The 14,252-nt window shown below is 56.1% G+C and overlaps 5 protein-coding genes and 1 non-coding gene across 6 annotated transcripts; 4 read left to right on the forward strand and 2 right to left on the reverse strand.

The window, feature by feature from the left end:
• Positions 1 to 156: 156 nt before the first annotated feature.
• On the forward strand, positions 157 to 1,243 carry ColSpa_00989 (L-tyrosine:2-oxoglutarate aminotransferase atrD; the record flags this gene model as incomplete). Its single annotated transcript, XM_049267201.1, has 2 exons — positions 157 to 307; positions 612 to 1,243. 2 exons carry the CDS (start codon positions 157 to 159, stop codon positions 1,241 to 1,243), a joined length of 783 nt encoding a protein of 260 aa, XP_049123158.1.
• Positions 1,244 to 1,309: 66 nt separating this feature from the next.
• ColSpa_00990 (aromatic amino acid aminotransferase) lies at positions 1,310 to 2,480 on the forward strand (the record flags this gene model as incomplete). The annotated part of the gene is made up of 3 exons (XM_049267202.1): positions 1,310 to 1,498; positions 1,525 to 1,694; positions 1,757 to 2,480. The coding sequence occupies 3 exons, from the start codon at positions 1,310 to 1,312 to the stop codon at positions 2,478 to 2,480; spliced, it is 1,083 nt and encodes a 360-aa protein (XP_049123159.1).
• Positions 2,481 to 2,913: 433 nt separating this feature from the next.
• On the reverse strand, positions 2,914 to 4,318 carry ColSpa_00991 (60S ribosomal protein L4-B; the record flags this gene model as incomplete). Its single annotated transcript, XM_049267203.1, has 3 exons — positions 2,914 to 3,613; positions 3,702 to 3,852; positions 4,114 to 4,318. The coding sequence occupies 3 exons, from the start codon at positions 4,316 to 4,318 to the stop codon at positions 2,914 to 2,916; spliced, it is 1,056 nt and encodes a 351-aa protein (XP_049123160.1).
• A 1,205-nt stretch (positions 4,319 to 5,523) lies between these two features.
• On the reverse strand, positions 5,524 to 5,615 carry ColSpa_tRNA_043. The gene is made up of 2 exons: positions 5,580 to 5,615; positions 5,524 to 5,559 (listed from the first exon to the last, which is right to left on the reverse strand). It is a non-coding gene; the product is annotated as a tRNA-Pro (tRNA).
• A 591-nt stretch (positions 5,616 to 6,206) lies between these two features.
• Positions 6,207 to 7,248, forward strand: ColSpa_00992 (Y+L amino acid transporter 2; the record flags this gene model as incomplete). Its single annotated transcript, XM_049267204.1, has 3 exons — positions 6,207 to 6,977; positions 7,031 to 7,192; positions 7,216 to 7,248. The coding sequence occupies 3 exons, from the start codon at positions 6,207 to 6,209 to the stop codon at positions 7,246 to 7,248; spliced, it is 966 nt and encodes a 321-aa protein (XP_049123161.1).
• A 3,829-nt stretch (positions 7,249 to 11,077) lies between these two features.
• On the forward strand, positions 11,078 to 13,939 carry ColSpa_00993 (uncharacterized protein; the record flags this gene model as incomplete). Its single annotated transcript, XM_049267205.1, has 2 exons — positions 11,078 to 11,154; positions 11,221 to 13,939. The coding sequence occupies 2 exons, from the start codon at positions 11,078 to 11,080 to the stop codon at positions 13,937 to 13,939; spliced, it is 2,796 nt and encodes a 931-aa protein (XP_049123162.1).
• Between the last annotated feature and the right edge of the window lie 313 nt (positions 13,940 to 14,252).

Below are 14,252 nucleotides of genomic sequence, written 5' to 3' on the forward strand. Positions count from 1 at the left end.
TTGTCGCTCCGGTTCAGTGAACACTCACCGTTGAGTCCTTCCACAACTCCAGAGCTCACTCAGACCTTGTCGACGCCGAGGCACGCGACAACCCAGCGACGACACCACCACGCAAAGACGATCATTCTCTTATCATCGCCGCCCTCAACCGCCGATATGTCCGCCGCTGCGATGGACCACTCGTCCAAGAGGCCGCCCCTCAACCTGGAGCACCACTACTCTTCGGTCACCAACAGGCGCCTGCCCAGCAAGATGAAGGAGTATTACAAGTATTTTCAGATCCCGGGCATTGGGAACTTGGCTGGAGGTGAGTCTTTCTCAAATCCGCATCTACACTTTCACCCTTTTTGCCCTTTGATACGGCGGGTTTCTGGAGGTTGCACTGTGCCGCGTCAACTCGGCGACCCGGTTGCTCGTGCTGCCTCCCCGCAGGGCGGGAAGGATGCCGCCATACATGCCGTAATACGCACCTTGGGTTGCGTGCTTCCCGCTCCGCGTTGCAATTGCGCCTTCGATGCGGCAATGACCCAATGGCATTCGCAATCCCGATCTCGGCCATGACCTTGGAACACGACTCGCTGACTGCATGCCCCGTCTTTCGTACCTTACAGGCCTGCCGCATTCGAGCCTGTTCCCGTTCGACACCCTTGAAGCGCAGGCGGCGAAGCCCGAGCGCTGGGAGCCGTCCCCGATCCCCGATGACGGCACCACCGGGGTCACCACCGCTCTCCCGATCCGGAGCAGCGCCGGTGCAGGAAAGGACACGGAGAAGGACGTCAAGGCGGCGCGGCACGTCACCGTCCCCGGGACCGATGCGGACCCCGACCCGCTCCGGCGCATCGACGTCGCGACGGCGCTGCAGTACGGCACGGCCGAGGGGTACCCGCCTCTGCGGTCGTTCATCAGGCAGTTCACCCGGGAGCACCTGCACCCCAACGTGCCGTACCTGGGCGGGCCCGAGGTCATCCTCAGCTGCGGCTCGACCGACGGCTTCTCCAAGACGCTGGAGCTGCTGACGGACACGTGGGACCCGGCCCGGGACCCCGCGGCCGAGAGGCCGGGCATGCTGTGCGAGGTCTTTGTGTACAGCCAGGTCCTGTCGCAGGCGCTGCCGAGGGGCGTGCGGGTCGTCCCCGTCGAGATGGACGAGGGCGGCATGAGCGTCAGCGGGCTGGAGGAGGTGCTGGCGGGGTGGGACGATAGGAACGGCAAGCGGCCGTCCTTCCTGTACACCGTGACGTGAGTCTCAGATTCCTTCTCTGTTGGGATCCCGTTCGGGACTTTTCTTGCCCTAGTGAGACATTTAAGCATGGCTAACACGTGGCGGGGTTACAGCATGGGTCACAACCCGACCAGTGGCGTCCTCTCGGTTGAGCGCCGCAAGGAGCTTTATGCAATCGCCAGCAAGTACGACATAATCATCGTCGAGGATGATCCGTACTGGTACCTGCAGTATCCCTCGGCCGTTGTGGCGGAGGCCAAGTCTCGGGGGTTGGAGGTCCCCCCTCCCCTCCGACGTACAAGCCCGCCAAGTCGTCGGGTTACCCGTTCCTCGACTCCTTGACTCCGTCGTTCCTCAGTGTCGATACCGAGGGCAGAGTCATCCGTCTCGACACATTCTCCAAGACGATTGCGCCGGGATGCCGACTGGGCTGGATCACGGCGCAGCCCGCCATTATTGAGCGCCTGCTGAGGTACGTCGCCCTCACTCTCAAAGCCAAGTTGGTATTACGAGCACTCACTTACATATTTATAGGATCACCGAGGTCACCACCCAACAGCCTTCAGGCTTCGTGCAATCCACCGTGGCCGAGCTGATCATGGGCGAACAGCCCGCCGCGGCGCGATCCGCCTTCGCCGCCCTTACCTCGCGTCAGAAGCAGACGTTCGAGGGCTGGAAGATGGACGGCTGGGTGCGCTGGCTTGAGGGCCTCCGCGGCGTGTACGAGCGCCGCATGAACCGCATGTGCACGATCCTCGACGAGGGGTCCATCCAGCTGAAGCAGTCGACGCCGCGCAGCGCCGACGACGCCGACTGGGGCGTCGTCAGCAAGACGAAGCTCTACGAGTTCGACTGGCCGCGCGGCGGCATGTTCATCTGGCTCAAGCTCCGCCTCGAGACGCACCCGCTGTGGCAGGCGACGGGCGGGCAGAAGGTCCCGCTGCTCGACGGCGAGAGCCTGTCGACGGCGCTCATGTTCCTGGCGACCAAGAAGCCGTACCGCGTGCTCGTCAGCCCGGGCCTCATCTTCAGCGCGACGCCGGCGATCCGCGCCGAGCGGGGGTGGGCGTACTTTCGTATATGCTTCGCGGCCGAGACGGAGGAGAACATTGACCTCTGTTCGCAGAAGCTGGCCGATGCAATTCAGAAGTTCTGGAGGATCAAGAAGGTGGAGGAGGTGGAGGACTTGCTTGGCGACTTTGTCCCGCCTCAGGACGACGAGGTGTTTGGCAACCTGGGTACCTTCATGGGATGCTGATACATGATAGCGGGCAGATTCGAGAGACGCAACGAATGTTATGAAATAGTTTATAAACGAGATTGAAGGACAAGGCAGACAAACATACAGCACGAGGAACATGTCACATAAACAAGCGAGCACACTCGAGTTTGGAAAAACTTTTTGCAGCTACCTTCCAGCCACTACGTAAATGAGAGTGTACAAAAGCAAAGAAAAGAAAAGTCATCATCACGTGGAATCGGGTCGTCACGGTCTAGGGGGGGCCAGACCAAAACACACGACAGCTTTTTTAGATTTCAAGGGAATCATTTGTCCATTGATGAATTGAGGTCAACATTTCCTAGTTGTCCATTACGCCTCAAGCACAAACCATGCTAAAATGTAGCCCCGTCCTTTTTCAGAACCGTCCGTTCCACCACCGTCGTCAGACACCCGTCACAGAAGAAGTTGCTTATTTCTTCTGGGCAGCCTCCTTGGAGAATACCGAGGCGTAGGGGTTCAGGCGGAGCATGACCTGCTTGTTCTTGAGGGGGTTCTTCTTCTGGACCGCGGAGCGGCGGGTCAGAGCGTAGCCCTTGGGCTCGTTCAGGGCGGACTGGGTTTCCGAGCTGTTGATCAGACGGGTCAGGTCGCTCTGGGAGACGATGTTGGAGGGCAGCAGGAAGTCCTTCTTGAGGGCGGAGGGCTGGGTGGTGGTGCCGTAGATGGTGTCCAGGGACTTGAAGGCGGCGGAGGTCCAGACGATGAAGCGGCCGAGGTGACCACCGGGGGCGAGCTGGAGGAGGTTGAGGGCGGTGACGGGGGAGGTCTCAACACCGGGGATGTTGCGGAAAGCGGTGACGAGCTCCTTGCCGTCGACCTCGGGGTCGTAGATGACCAAGGGACCGCGGCGCTGGCGGAAGCGGCGGCCACGGAGCTTGCCCTTACCGGCGCGGAGCTTCTTGGACTTCTTGACCTTCTCGACGTCGTCGGCGGCGCCAACGGTCTTCAGGAGAGAGACGGCAGCAGCAGTGTGGGCGACGGCAGCGTTCTCGAAGAGAGCAGAGTCGACGACCAGGGGGACCTCGGGGACGTTGGAGACCTGGTGACCGCGGGCCTGGAGGAGAGGGGCAACGCCGGAGGCGGCGATGGCAGAGACAGTAGCGTAGCGCCTGGTGAGAATCTTGTTAGGAGCGGCATTCCTCGATGGTTTCCGTCTTTTTCTCCCCCCGCAGTGGGGTTCCAAGGGAAAAAACTCACTTCTGGCCCTGGTTGACCTTGACGTGCCACTTGCGCCAGGTCTTGGTAGGGGCGAACATGCGACCGGAACGGCACATGTTACCGAAGGCGGCCTGACCGGCGCGGTGAGTACCACCACCGGAGACACGGGGGATACGGGCAACAGCACGACCTGTGGTGTTTCTGTCAGCTCAATGGTTCCCCGTCGCTGTGGTCGAGTGGTCATGTCCTCCTCCAGCAGTCGCAGGCCCAATCCGTCGAAGAAAATGTTACGCTCGTTCCCTCGGCATAGTATCTCTTCCAGCAGTTTTGCGTCGACACTCCCCTTCCGAGATTTCTGCCCGAGGTCCCTTCACGTTCGCTTTCCCTCTCGAATCGATGCCCGCTCCTGGCTGGAAAATTCTCTTTGCACCCTCGGGAGGTGACGACTAACCAGTTCCCCAAGACTCAGCAGAGGTCTGGTGACCGGCCTTCTCGCTGACGGAGTAGGGCTGGCGCTTGTTCTTGGCCATGCCCTTGTGAACCTCCTGGACGATATCGGGGCGGATAGGGCTCAGGAAGACGGCCGGCAGAGTGTGGGTGTTGCCGGAGGACTTGCCATCCTTGCCGATGATGGTGACGGTAGGTCTCGAAGCCATTGTGTTGATCGTGATTGACCCTGAGGACGGACGGACGGTTAGTTGACGGCGGGAAGGTTGGCAGGAGAAAGGAAAGGAAAAGAGAAAAATTCAGTCGCCGGGACGCCTTGCTGGAGATGGAGAAAATTTCGACAAGGAACAGAAGGAAATTCGAGCCTTACCTGGGTCAACGGTGGGCTTCAGTGCTGCTGGGTTAGTGACGGGGTTGAAGTTGAGCACTTTCTGGCTTCGCGATAAATTTCACCTGGTAATTTTTTTCTGAGTGCTCGCCGGTTTGGTGGGCGGAGACCCTAAACGCTACGTACCGAGTTAGCGAAAGAGCCCGGGCCGGGTCACGTGAGCCGTGCGGGTCACAGTGCTGGCAAGGTCTGCTGGGACGGTGAGCTGGTTCCACCTTGACTGGCCGGTCCACATTGGAGATATCTGGATCTGGGAGATTCAGCTTCGTGGCTTGCAACACTGCTTTCGCCATTGACTCTAGCTCATTTTGTTTGTTGAACTGTTGCAATAGGAAGTGCATGCATTTTCAGATCAGTTTTTCTTCATCCCGAAGCCAAATCACTCTGCTATCTGATCCTCATTACCGATGACGCAACTATCCGTTGAGAACTCTATGGAGGTAAGGTAGACTGATCCAATTGCGCCAATATCTCAAGTAACTTTGCTCGGCATGTACACCAGGGAGAGGGTTCCATCGCAACCCCGCGAACAAGCGCAACATTTTTGGGAACAACCAAACTCACTATAGGTTAGCCTTTAAAGCAATCAGTTGACCAAAATGGATTATGTTCAAGACTACAATGCTATATGTCTTGGCTGTATCGAGAACTCGCAGCAACTTTCGACAGTCCACAGAGATGGGACGCAAGCCCACTTATCGGAGTGTCATCGTTGCATGACATTCGTACCAAATAGCAACAGATGCTGCCTTCAAGTCGTATACTCATTTGTCTGCTTCTCTGTATGTCTAATTGAGGATGCACACTCCTATACAACCTTTGTAATGGTGTAAAACAGTACAGGAATGTGGTGTCGGAGCACGTCTGGCCAGGTACCTACAGTTTCTGTTCCCACCACCGCCAGCCCTTCCTTCTCATCATAGGAAACGTCAACAATGTAGATATGACAACTCACTCCACAAGAAACTGTTGGCCACCAGTAAAGAGCCCAAAAAGGACACCTGCTATAATGTGACAAAAGAAGTGGGCCCTAACCAGGGATCGAACCTGGGACCTCTCCCAGACTGAGATGTCGAGGACAACCCTAAGGGAGAATCATACCGCTAGACCATCAGGGCTGAGAAGTAACTCTTTTGTTGTTGAAAGGTCGACTCATTTGGAGGTCTAAGTACTCCTACCATAGTCTCCCGTATTCCCTGCCCAGTAAGCCCGACGGTTGAATATTGTAACTAACTCACAGGTTCCAGCTGCTGGCTAGCATTTGTCTCTATTTAGACTGACTCGACTTAGAACTGGGCCCTGTATGAGAACACACTTCGTCCGCCCCCATCGGTTTTTGCTGGCTTCTGCCATCGAATCAGTGAGGCCATCAGCTGCCAGTGCAGTTTCGAGAGGTATTCTACCTCTTCTGTAGCAAATCGAAACGGCCGAAGCTATCAAAGCTATCAGAGGCCAATACCCCTGTCAACCACCCCCAGAGATAAGGCGAAGCTACGCGTCCCAGTGTCGCAATCGACCTTCTCAAAGTCGGCATCCGAGCCTGCTTATGCCCGAGCCTACGTGAACTCTGCACCTTACACACGTAACCACAAAGAAGCGTGCAACTCTTGGTGAATCTGGGCTTGTTCAAGTCACAAGGTTTCGAGCAACATTTTACGGGCTGCATAGTTGCGATCCTCTCGGTTTAACGCCGAGCATCGAGGTTTCCGATGGCGGACCTCCTCCGTACCGACGAAACCTCGCCGTTTCTTCAGCAGCCGCCGGTTGCCAGCTCAGTGTCTCACGACAGCGACGGCACCCCGGTGGCCGCACGGAAACTCACGCTCTTCAATGGCCTCGCCATCGTCATTAGTCTTCAGATTGGTTCCGGAATCTTCAGCGTCCCCTCGCAAATCAGCCAGTTCGTCACGGCTCCGGGGTACGGGCTACTAGCATGGCTTTTCGGCGGTCTGCTCGTCTGGACCGGCGCAGCATCCTTCATCGAGCTCGGGCTCCGGATCCCGAACAACGGCGGCATCCAGGAATACCTGCGTGCCTGCTACGGCGAGTTCGCCGGCTTCCTGTTCACGTGGGTGTGGTGCATCATCATCAAGCCCGCGGCGAACTCTATGATTGCGACGATTTTCGCTGACTATCTCACCGATCCCTTCGTTACGGACCAGAAGGCGCTGCCGTCGTGGATATCAAAGGTTGTGGCGGCGGGTTGCATAGTGGTCATGACACTCGTCAACTGCATGGGCGCAACCGCGGGCGCCAAGGCGGCTAACTTGTTTCTGTTCCTCAAGATGACGGCTCTTGCTACTATCATCATTCTCGGCTGTGGTGTCTGGGCCTTTGGCCATGGGGATGGAGTTCCATCATCTGAATATGGCTGGTTTGGACAGGCTCCCGAGCAACGTGAAGTCGGTATCTGGGAGTGGCTTGGAGACTTCGGAACAGCAACATTTGGGGCATTGTGGTGTTACGCCGGTTGGGAAATGGTGAGTATTCTACGTCCCCGATTCAAAACGGCCGAATGCTGACCGCCATGTAGGTTGGCTTTGTTTTGGGAGACATGAAGAATCCCAGAAGAGATCTGCCCATTGTGATCAATGGCTCTATGATTATAGTGATTATCGGTTTCATGCTGATGAATGCTGCTCTGTATGTCTGTCTGCCCATGAGCGTTATGCGGACAAGCAGCACCGTTGCAGTAGTAAGATTGACACGCCCAAACAGCTGAAGCCCTTCAGAAAGTTGACCTGGGTTTAGGAATTTGCCAACAGAGTCCTCGGCAACTGGGCTGGACTTCTCTTCTGCCTGGTAGTATCGGTTTCGGCGATGGGCGCCCTGAACTCCAATGTTTTCGCAACCGCCAAACTCGTTGTAGTTGCAAGTCATAGGGGATACTTCCCTGCCATTTTGGCGAACCTCCACTGCAGTCATGAAAAGGATGAGGCAGGTTGTATCGACGAGTATATGTCTTCCCTGCCAAGAGTGGTTAAGGGGCCGGTCAAAGGCTTCTTATCCTGGACACAGAACCGACGTTGGCGGCGAAATGTGCCCGTGTAAGTGTGACACGTTGCTGGCAATATCGCTACTGCGCTGACGGGCATACCAGGCTTCCCCTGCTCTTAAATTGCGTGTTATCGGTTGTGTATGTGGTTGTTGGAAGCTTCAATGGGCTTGTCACGTTTATTGGTGAGCGGACACGCGTCGGAACAAATCGGTTGTATTGCAAACTGACGTCTTCCAGGCCTGGCGGCGTACACGATATTCTTCTCTTCGGCGGTTGGACTTATTATCCTCCGTCAAAGAGATGCTCGCGCACCAACGGCAAAGGCTGCCGAGTACAGCACTTGGCTCATAAATCCCGTCATCTTCAGCGCCATCAGTGGTCTGCTGGTAGTCAGAGGAGTCATCTCGGAACCTCTGCAGGGAGGGGCTATTCTCTTGGTCGCCGTATTCGGAGTAGCCTTCTTCTCACTCAGGTTCGGGTTACGTGGCTTTACCCACACAGAACGCAGCTGAGGCTTGCCCAGCTGACTTTGCCGTTATGGTTGTGCGGCATCTGCAGCCTCCCTTCGCCGAGAAAGGCATTCGCGGCTGGATTGGCCGCTTCTGGGCTTAGACTATTCCTCGCACGCGCACCAACTGGACTAACCCCAGGCCTCCCCAGGTCGGTGATGCGATGCAGACCTGCCAAAGAGGACTTGGAAGGACGAGCCCCCAAAAGAATCATTCTTCGAGGGCATCGCACGTACAGCTGACTGGAGGCTGGCACGTTTCCCCATAATTGTCCCAGCATATTGTTGGTGTCAGCGACAACGCGACGGGCACTTGGCAAGCCAAGAGCCTGAGAGGTCTGTGGAACTCTGGGCGACAGCACAGTCCGTGTTGGGCTCAAGTGCCTCTTTTGTTCCCAGGGAGACTGGATGAGCTACGAAACCTTGGGAAAATCCGACGCCATCCAAAGGCATCAGGAGAAGACCCTGTCGCCAAAGATAGGCTTGCGGCCACTAAAGACGCACACTGCACGGTGTCTCAAGAGCTTGGATGACCTCAACCAGGGGCCACTGCACTTAGCTTCGGCACAATTGATTAGGTCGAAAACCATTTAGCAACGTCAAAATACGTTGAGGGTCGAGCTCTTTGTCATATTGAATGGGGCCGTAGATCGTAGTGGCGTGAGAGCTGTTGCAATCGATTTCCACCGCTCTTTCTGAGTGCAGATCATCGGAAGTAAGGGTGTCGATGGCAGTCTGGATGACGAGCTGGCGTCGATGGCTGCAGCTCCAACACGCCGGAGACTTTGGGAATTCTAGAAGTGCACTGGAGCTGTCCGCCATCCGCGGCAGCTAGCCGTCTGCATGACCCCATTGTGGATGGAGGGGAGAGGAGAGGCGGGTGTCGAAGCCTGAGGGGGGGTGGGGGTGAATTAGACGGCGTCTGACATGGCAGCAGCATCTTCCCGTAAACTTCGAGCAGGATGCGTAAGGTAGCCTAGGATGCCGCATTATTGCTGTCACAGACCGGACCCAGAGATGCAAGATAAGAAGCGATGTGTTTCGGCTTCAGGTCTCTTGTGAAAAACACTCAAGAAGATCCGATGGCCTAATGACAGACATGGTGTGGTAGGGTCCACGCCGTCCCAACAGGAGGATGACCGCAAATCGATTGTCGTCCAAAAGGACTCCGAATTTCATCACGCTGTCGGACAAGTCGGCCTCGGCCTACAAATCCGGCCAACTCTTGGGGAATTTGCCGTCGTGCCGGCAAGGGAATCAACGTCGACTAAGCCCTCTCTTCCCTCCCCATTGGTGTGACTAGTTGGCCGTTGAGCAGCAGCGTACGGCCACGCCGCGTGGCGCATGCTCTTGTCGCCCTCAGCCAACCGCATGCATACCATACCCTACGTAGCGTCGCAACCTCGCTATTGGGGAAAGTCTTGGTAACGGCGAAGCCCTAGTCGCCGAGTCTGTTGATCAACACGAACAACAGTCGAGGATACGGGAAGTTCGTGTCCATCGCCAACGGGCGTGCAGAGATCAAGGTCGGGGCCCCGTCAAGGCAATCCGTGCAACGCCGCAAAAGTCAGAAATCAGGCAGGCCTGTCGTGGTACCGTGCTATGGGTGCCAGATAGGCACCTCGTGGAATCTCGAGGGCGGAATCGACAGCGTCAGTTGCCCTAAACAGGTTCCCAGCATATGCAGTGTCCAAGCCGGAGGTGAGAACCGGCTGCAAAGTGGATACAGCTCGATGCACTTTGGTCTTGGGCCGAATGCACGCTTGAACGTTAGGCTTGGACTTCTGGGGTGTCTGAGGGCCCCATCTACAAGATGCACCGTGGGCATGGCTATGTTGCCATCATCCTGCAGGTCGGAGGGAGCGAGTAGCGAGGGCCAAAGAAAGTGTGGGAATAATGTGTTTCGAGTTGGCTTGTTGCCACCATCCATCCCAAGGAATTAAGTAATGGCATGTGGTGCATTCGCGTACATAGGGCAACAACGCCGTGAATAGGTAGATGCGTTGTGGGAAGTGGAGTGGGAAGACTAGGTGGTGAGCTGTGTTTGTTGTTCCAGTAGTATGTCCATCCGTACGGATGCGATGGTCATCGGGTTTCCAAGGTATGTATGGCCCGCTCGGCTAATTGCCCAACGGCGCGTTGGAACATGTGAGGCTGGCGAGCCATAGTTCGGCCCTCATCAGCATCAGAGCGGTGATAAGGCATCTTTCCCTGCCCTTGAACCTTGAATCCAGCATCAGAGAGTTGGCGGTTGCGTCTTGGGGACGGTGTCACCTCGGTGACCGCACTGGCTTGTGAAGGGTGAACGTGTGTTGTTGATGCACTAGAACGGCGGAGAGCACCGAACCTGGAATGGGCAGTCGAACGCCCGGGGCACCGAGAGCACTGGGCTGGGGAGAAGACATGGAAGAGAGAGAAAGGGAAAAAAAAACCACACAGCGGGCGGTCGGGTGGGGACCCAATACAAACTAGCCAGGCTGCACCTGCACCGCACCCCGTCATCATGGAGGGGCACCACCACCACAACAAACGATACGCTCCTTCCTTCCCCCTCCTCGTACCCCTGTCGACCATGTTCAAATAAGGACTTGCACCTGCGCCGCATCTTCAACGCTTCCCACATCCCACCTTCCCACCTCCCCGTCTGACACCAAAACAAAACGCCCTCCTCCAATCCTAGGTAGCCTTTCTCTAGAGTGGCTTTGGGAGTCCTGAGGTGAAGACCTTCCGTCCCTACCTTTCCCTCTCCAGCCTTGACTTCGACCTCTCCTTGCCCGGCTAGTTAACACCGCGCCCAACTCCCACTCCTTGACCGAGTCTGACCTCGCCAACGCAACACCGCTGTTTACACCGATACATTGGCGACAGTTGCTGCCATTGCGACTCAGGCCGAAACCCTTCACAGCGACTGGAAATTCGAGATAATATTATTACACGAGGTTGTGACAGCTACCTTGGAGACCGGGGTCTTTCGCGTCCCTCCTCGCCATCCTCCGAGACACGATGCCTTCAAAGCCCCAACACCTTGCTTGATCTTATGTGACATTTGACCTTGTTTTTCAAAGCATTCGAACATGAACGAATCACGCAATATTGAGGATCTCCTCCAGACGGGCTTCTTTACCACCTCGAGGGCTAAGACTCCCAAGCCGTAAGCATACTCGAACCCCGGCATCCCTACAATGTGTTGTTTAACCATGTCTTACACAAGCGACAGACCTAGCACCGATGCGCCGGCTGTTCCTCCTCACATTTCCAACACCTCCAACATTCTGCGACCATCCTCCAACCCGGATCCGTTCGTCCCAAGGTCTTTCGATCCGCCGTCGAGAATCACTCGTCGCAAAGGCTTCCCGCCCCCGCCGAGCGTTGAAGATGAGTCGGAAGCGCTTCTCAGGGAACACGGCAGCGTCGTGTCAGCATCCACCGACGATGTCCCGCCTTCACGAGGCCATGCCGACCAGTACCCCATTATAATGGAAGTCCACGAACACAATCCCGAACGCCGATTTGTTCTGGTCCCAAAGTCCGCGAGCGGAACAGAGGATGAGGAATCAGCCGATGACGTAAAACGGCCCGCCAAGGAGCCACGCACGCCGAAATATGCACCAAACGGCGATTATGAAGCGAACACGGCAAGGAAATATCGTGCGCCTCCGACCGAAGATCGAGATGGTGCTAAACGGCCAGATCTCGAGAAGAAGAAGAGCAGGCAGGATCTCCCGCGCATCGAGACCGACGTCAGGAAGGAGGATGACCGTCCTCAAAAACACGAACGAACGAAGTCGGCGACACGCGTCGAGCAGCAGTCGTCTGACTACTTCTCACCACAGTACGACAACCGTCAAACAAGCGAAACCCTGCTTTCGCCGCAAGTGATCAAGCATGCGACGGGTGGTCGTGAGAAGGCCTACTATGATTACTCCCAAAATAGCCGCAACGGCGCACCACGACCTCAAAGGAGTCGGTCCAATCTTGGAGACGATAGAAGGTTCGACGACAATTATGCCCGTCAAACCTCGTCCAACCCACCTACGGCCCGGCGCTCAAACACCAATCTCGACTCTCCGCCCAAGGAGCCTAGGCACTTATCCGGCGACAGGGTTAGTGAGTCCTCTCGTTATCAACGCGAACGGGTGGTCCCGCGCGGCGAACGGCCGCAAAAGAAGGACCCGTCTCCACCTTATGACCGCTCGGATCGTGACCGCGAGAGTGGCTCGAAGCGGACACCGACTTACAAGCGTGACTCTCCCCGACGAAGAGATGACAGTGGCTCCAGCAGCAGTGACTATGCGCAAACGACGCCTCGAGCAGCCAATGTTCGGCGGAGAAAGTCGATCGTCAATCAAGAAGACAGAGACATACTGTTGAGCCCTGAGCAGCTCAGGCCGTCCAAATCTGGCAGGTCTAGATCGCGTCCTCCGCCACCAGAAGCAGTCATGCCGTCTCCTCGAGGGTCCACCAAGTCATTCGCCGACGATATCCCCCCTCCCCCTCCCCCTCGCTCTTCGCAAACATTCCCAGTGGCGAGAGAACCAAGAGACAGCGGAGATGTCAAAGAAAAGACTGTCCCATATCCCGAGGACGACCTGTTGCCTAGGACAAGCCGCCTCAGCGTGCGCGACCCAGAGCCGTCCATTACAAGGGCGCGCTCGCGCTCTCGTGCATCCACTTTCAACAACCCAGTGATAATTCCGGCGGTCATGCCAGCCATGCCAGCGCCTGCTGGGCCACGGAGCCCCGCCGAGAAAAGGAGGTCGCCCGAAAGAAGGCCAAACTTGATACAGTCTGCTGTGACAGCTCCCTCTACAGAGGCATGGCCACCAACCAAGTTCGACCCCGCGAAGAGCGCGCCGGCCATGGACGGGCCGAGAGGTAGCTATCGGCGGTACTCTCATGATACAGATCGAGGTGGCGTGCCAGATTTTCCCGACTGCCCTCGGAAGAAAGGTGTCGTTGGCAAGGCAGACTGGCTCAGTCTACCACGATGCGATAACTTCAACATCTGCCCCGATTGCTACAACGGGGTGTTCCTCAACACAGAATTCCGCAATGACTTCATGCCCATGCTCTTCCGTCCAATGGACAAACCTATCGCTTGCGACTTCGGGTCCTGTGGATGGTATCACATTGCGTGGCTTTTGACGTTGAAGAATCGCCTTACGGACTTGCGACTATTTTACCAAGTCGCCAACGTTGCCAGTAAGGTTACCAGCGGCGCTCATCCCTGCTCGGGAGACCGTCGAATTACCCGCGTCTGGTACTCGATCAAGAACCCATTTACGCAGACTACGATGCCGGAGTTCACTGTGTGTTATGAGTGCGCCAAAACCATCGAAGGACTTCTGCCCAACCTGATTGGACTATTTGTCACACTCCATCCGGCGGCGCAGCCTACGAGGAACGTCTGCGCAATGCATTTCAACCCCGATCGAAAGCGCTTCGTGATGTACTTCGATGCGCTAGAAACAACTTCAGACCTGGCACTCGCAACTACGCAGGCGCCCAACATTGGCAAGCTTGTGACAGACATTGAGAGTCTCTCGGTGTTTGCTGAGTGCTCCAAGGACAACCCAGTTTTTGACCAAAACTGGCACGTCATGCAGTTCCTTCCCCAATTCACCGTCTGTGGTGACTGCTTTGATGAAGTGGTTGCGCCTCAGTTGAAAGACGGCAACGTCATTGCGCGGAACTTCTACGTGAAACCTCAACGCCTCGAAGAGGCATCATGTCAACTGTATTCTGACCGAATGAGGGCTATTTTTGAGAAGGCTTGCCGCCGTAATGACCCCAAGTACCTAGAAGTGAAGGTGCTCGAGCGGCAAAAGTTGTTTGTGGAGACGTACAAGAGAATGGCCAAGTTAGAGCAGGAGAGGTCACTCTGGGCGAGGGAAGAGAGCAAAAAGCTGCTTCAGGAATGGGAAAAATGGGAATGATGATGCGCACGAATGAATGAAATGAGAAATGGACGAGTATGATATCAACCTATACCACGGCCTAGATCGCCGATAGAGTCTTTAGTGATACATAGAGAGTAATCGTCTGTACAAAGTTGAAGGAGAGTTGTTGCAAACGCTGAAGATCTGTGATACACAACGATCCAATGCTGGTGTAACGTGTTGGAAGGAACTCTGGGTGGCTGGTAGGTCTACCTTATCTTAGGCCTGCGGCTTCTCTCAAAGGGTACGTGGTCGAAAAGAATGAGATCAATGGACTGATAAGGCAGTGGCCGTTGGTGTTTCCAGGAAG

The sequence above is a fragment of the Colletotrichum spaethianum genome, assembly GCF_022836535.1.
Source record: "Colletotrichum spaethianum MAFF 239500 DNA, contig02, whole genome shotgun sequence".
NCBI classification, from domain to species: Eukaryota; Fungi; Ascomycota; class Sordariomycetes; order Glomerellales; family Glomerellaceae; genus Colletotrichum; species Colletotrichum spaethianum.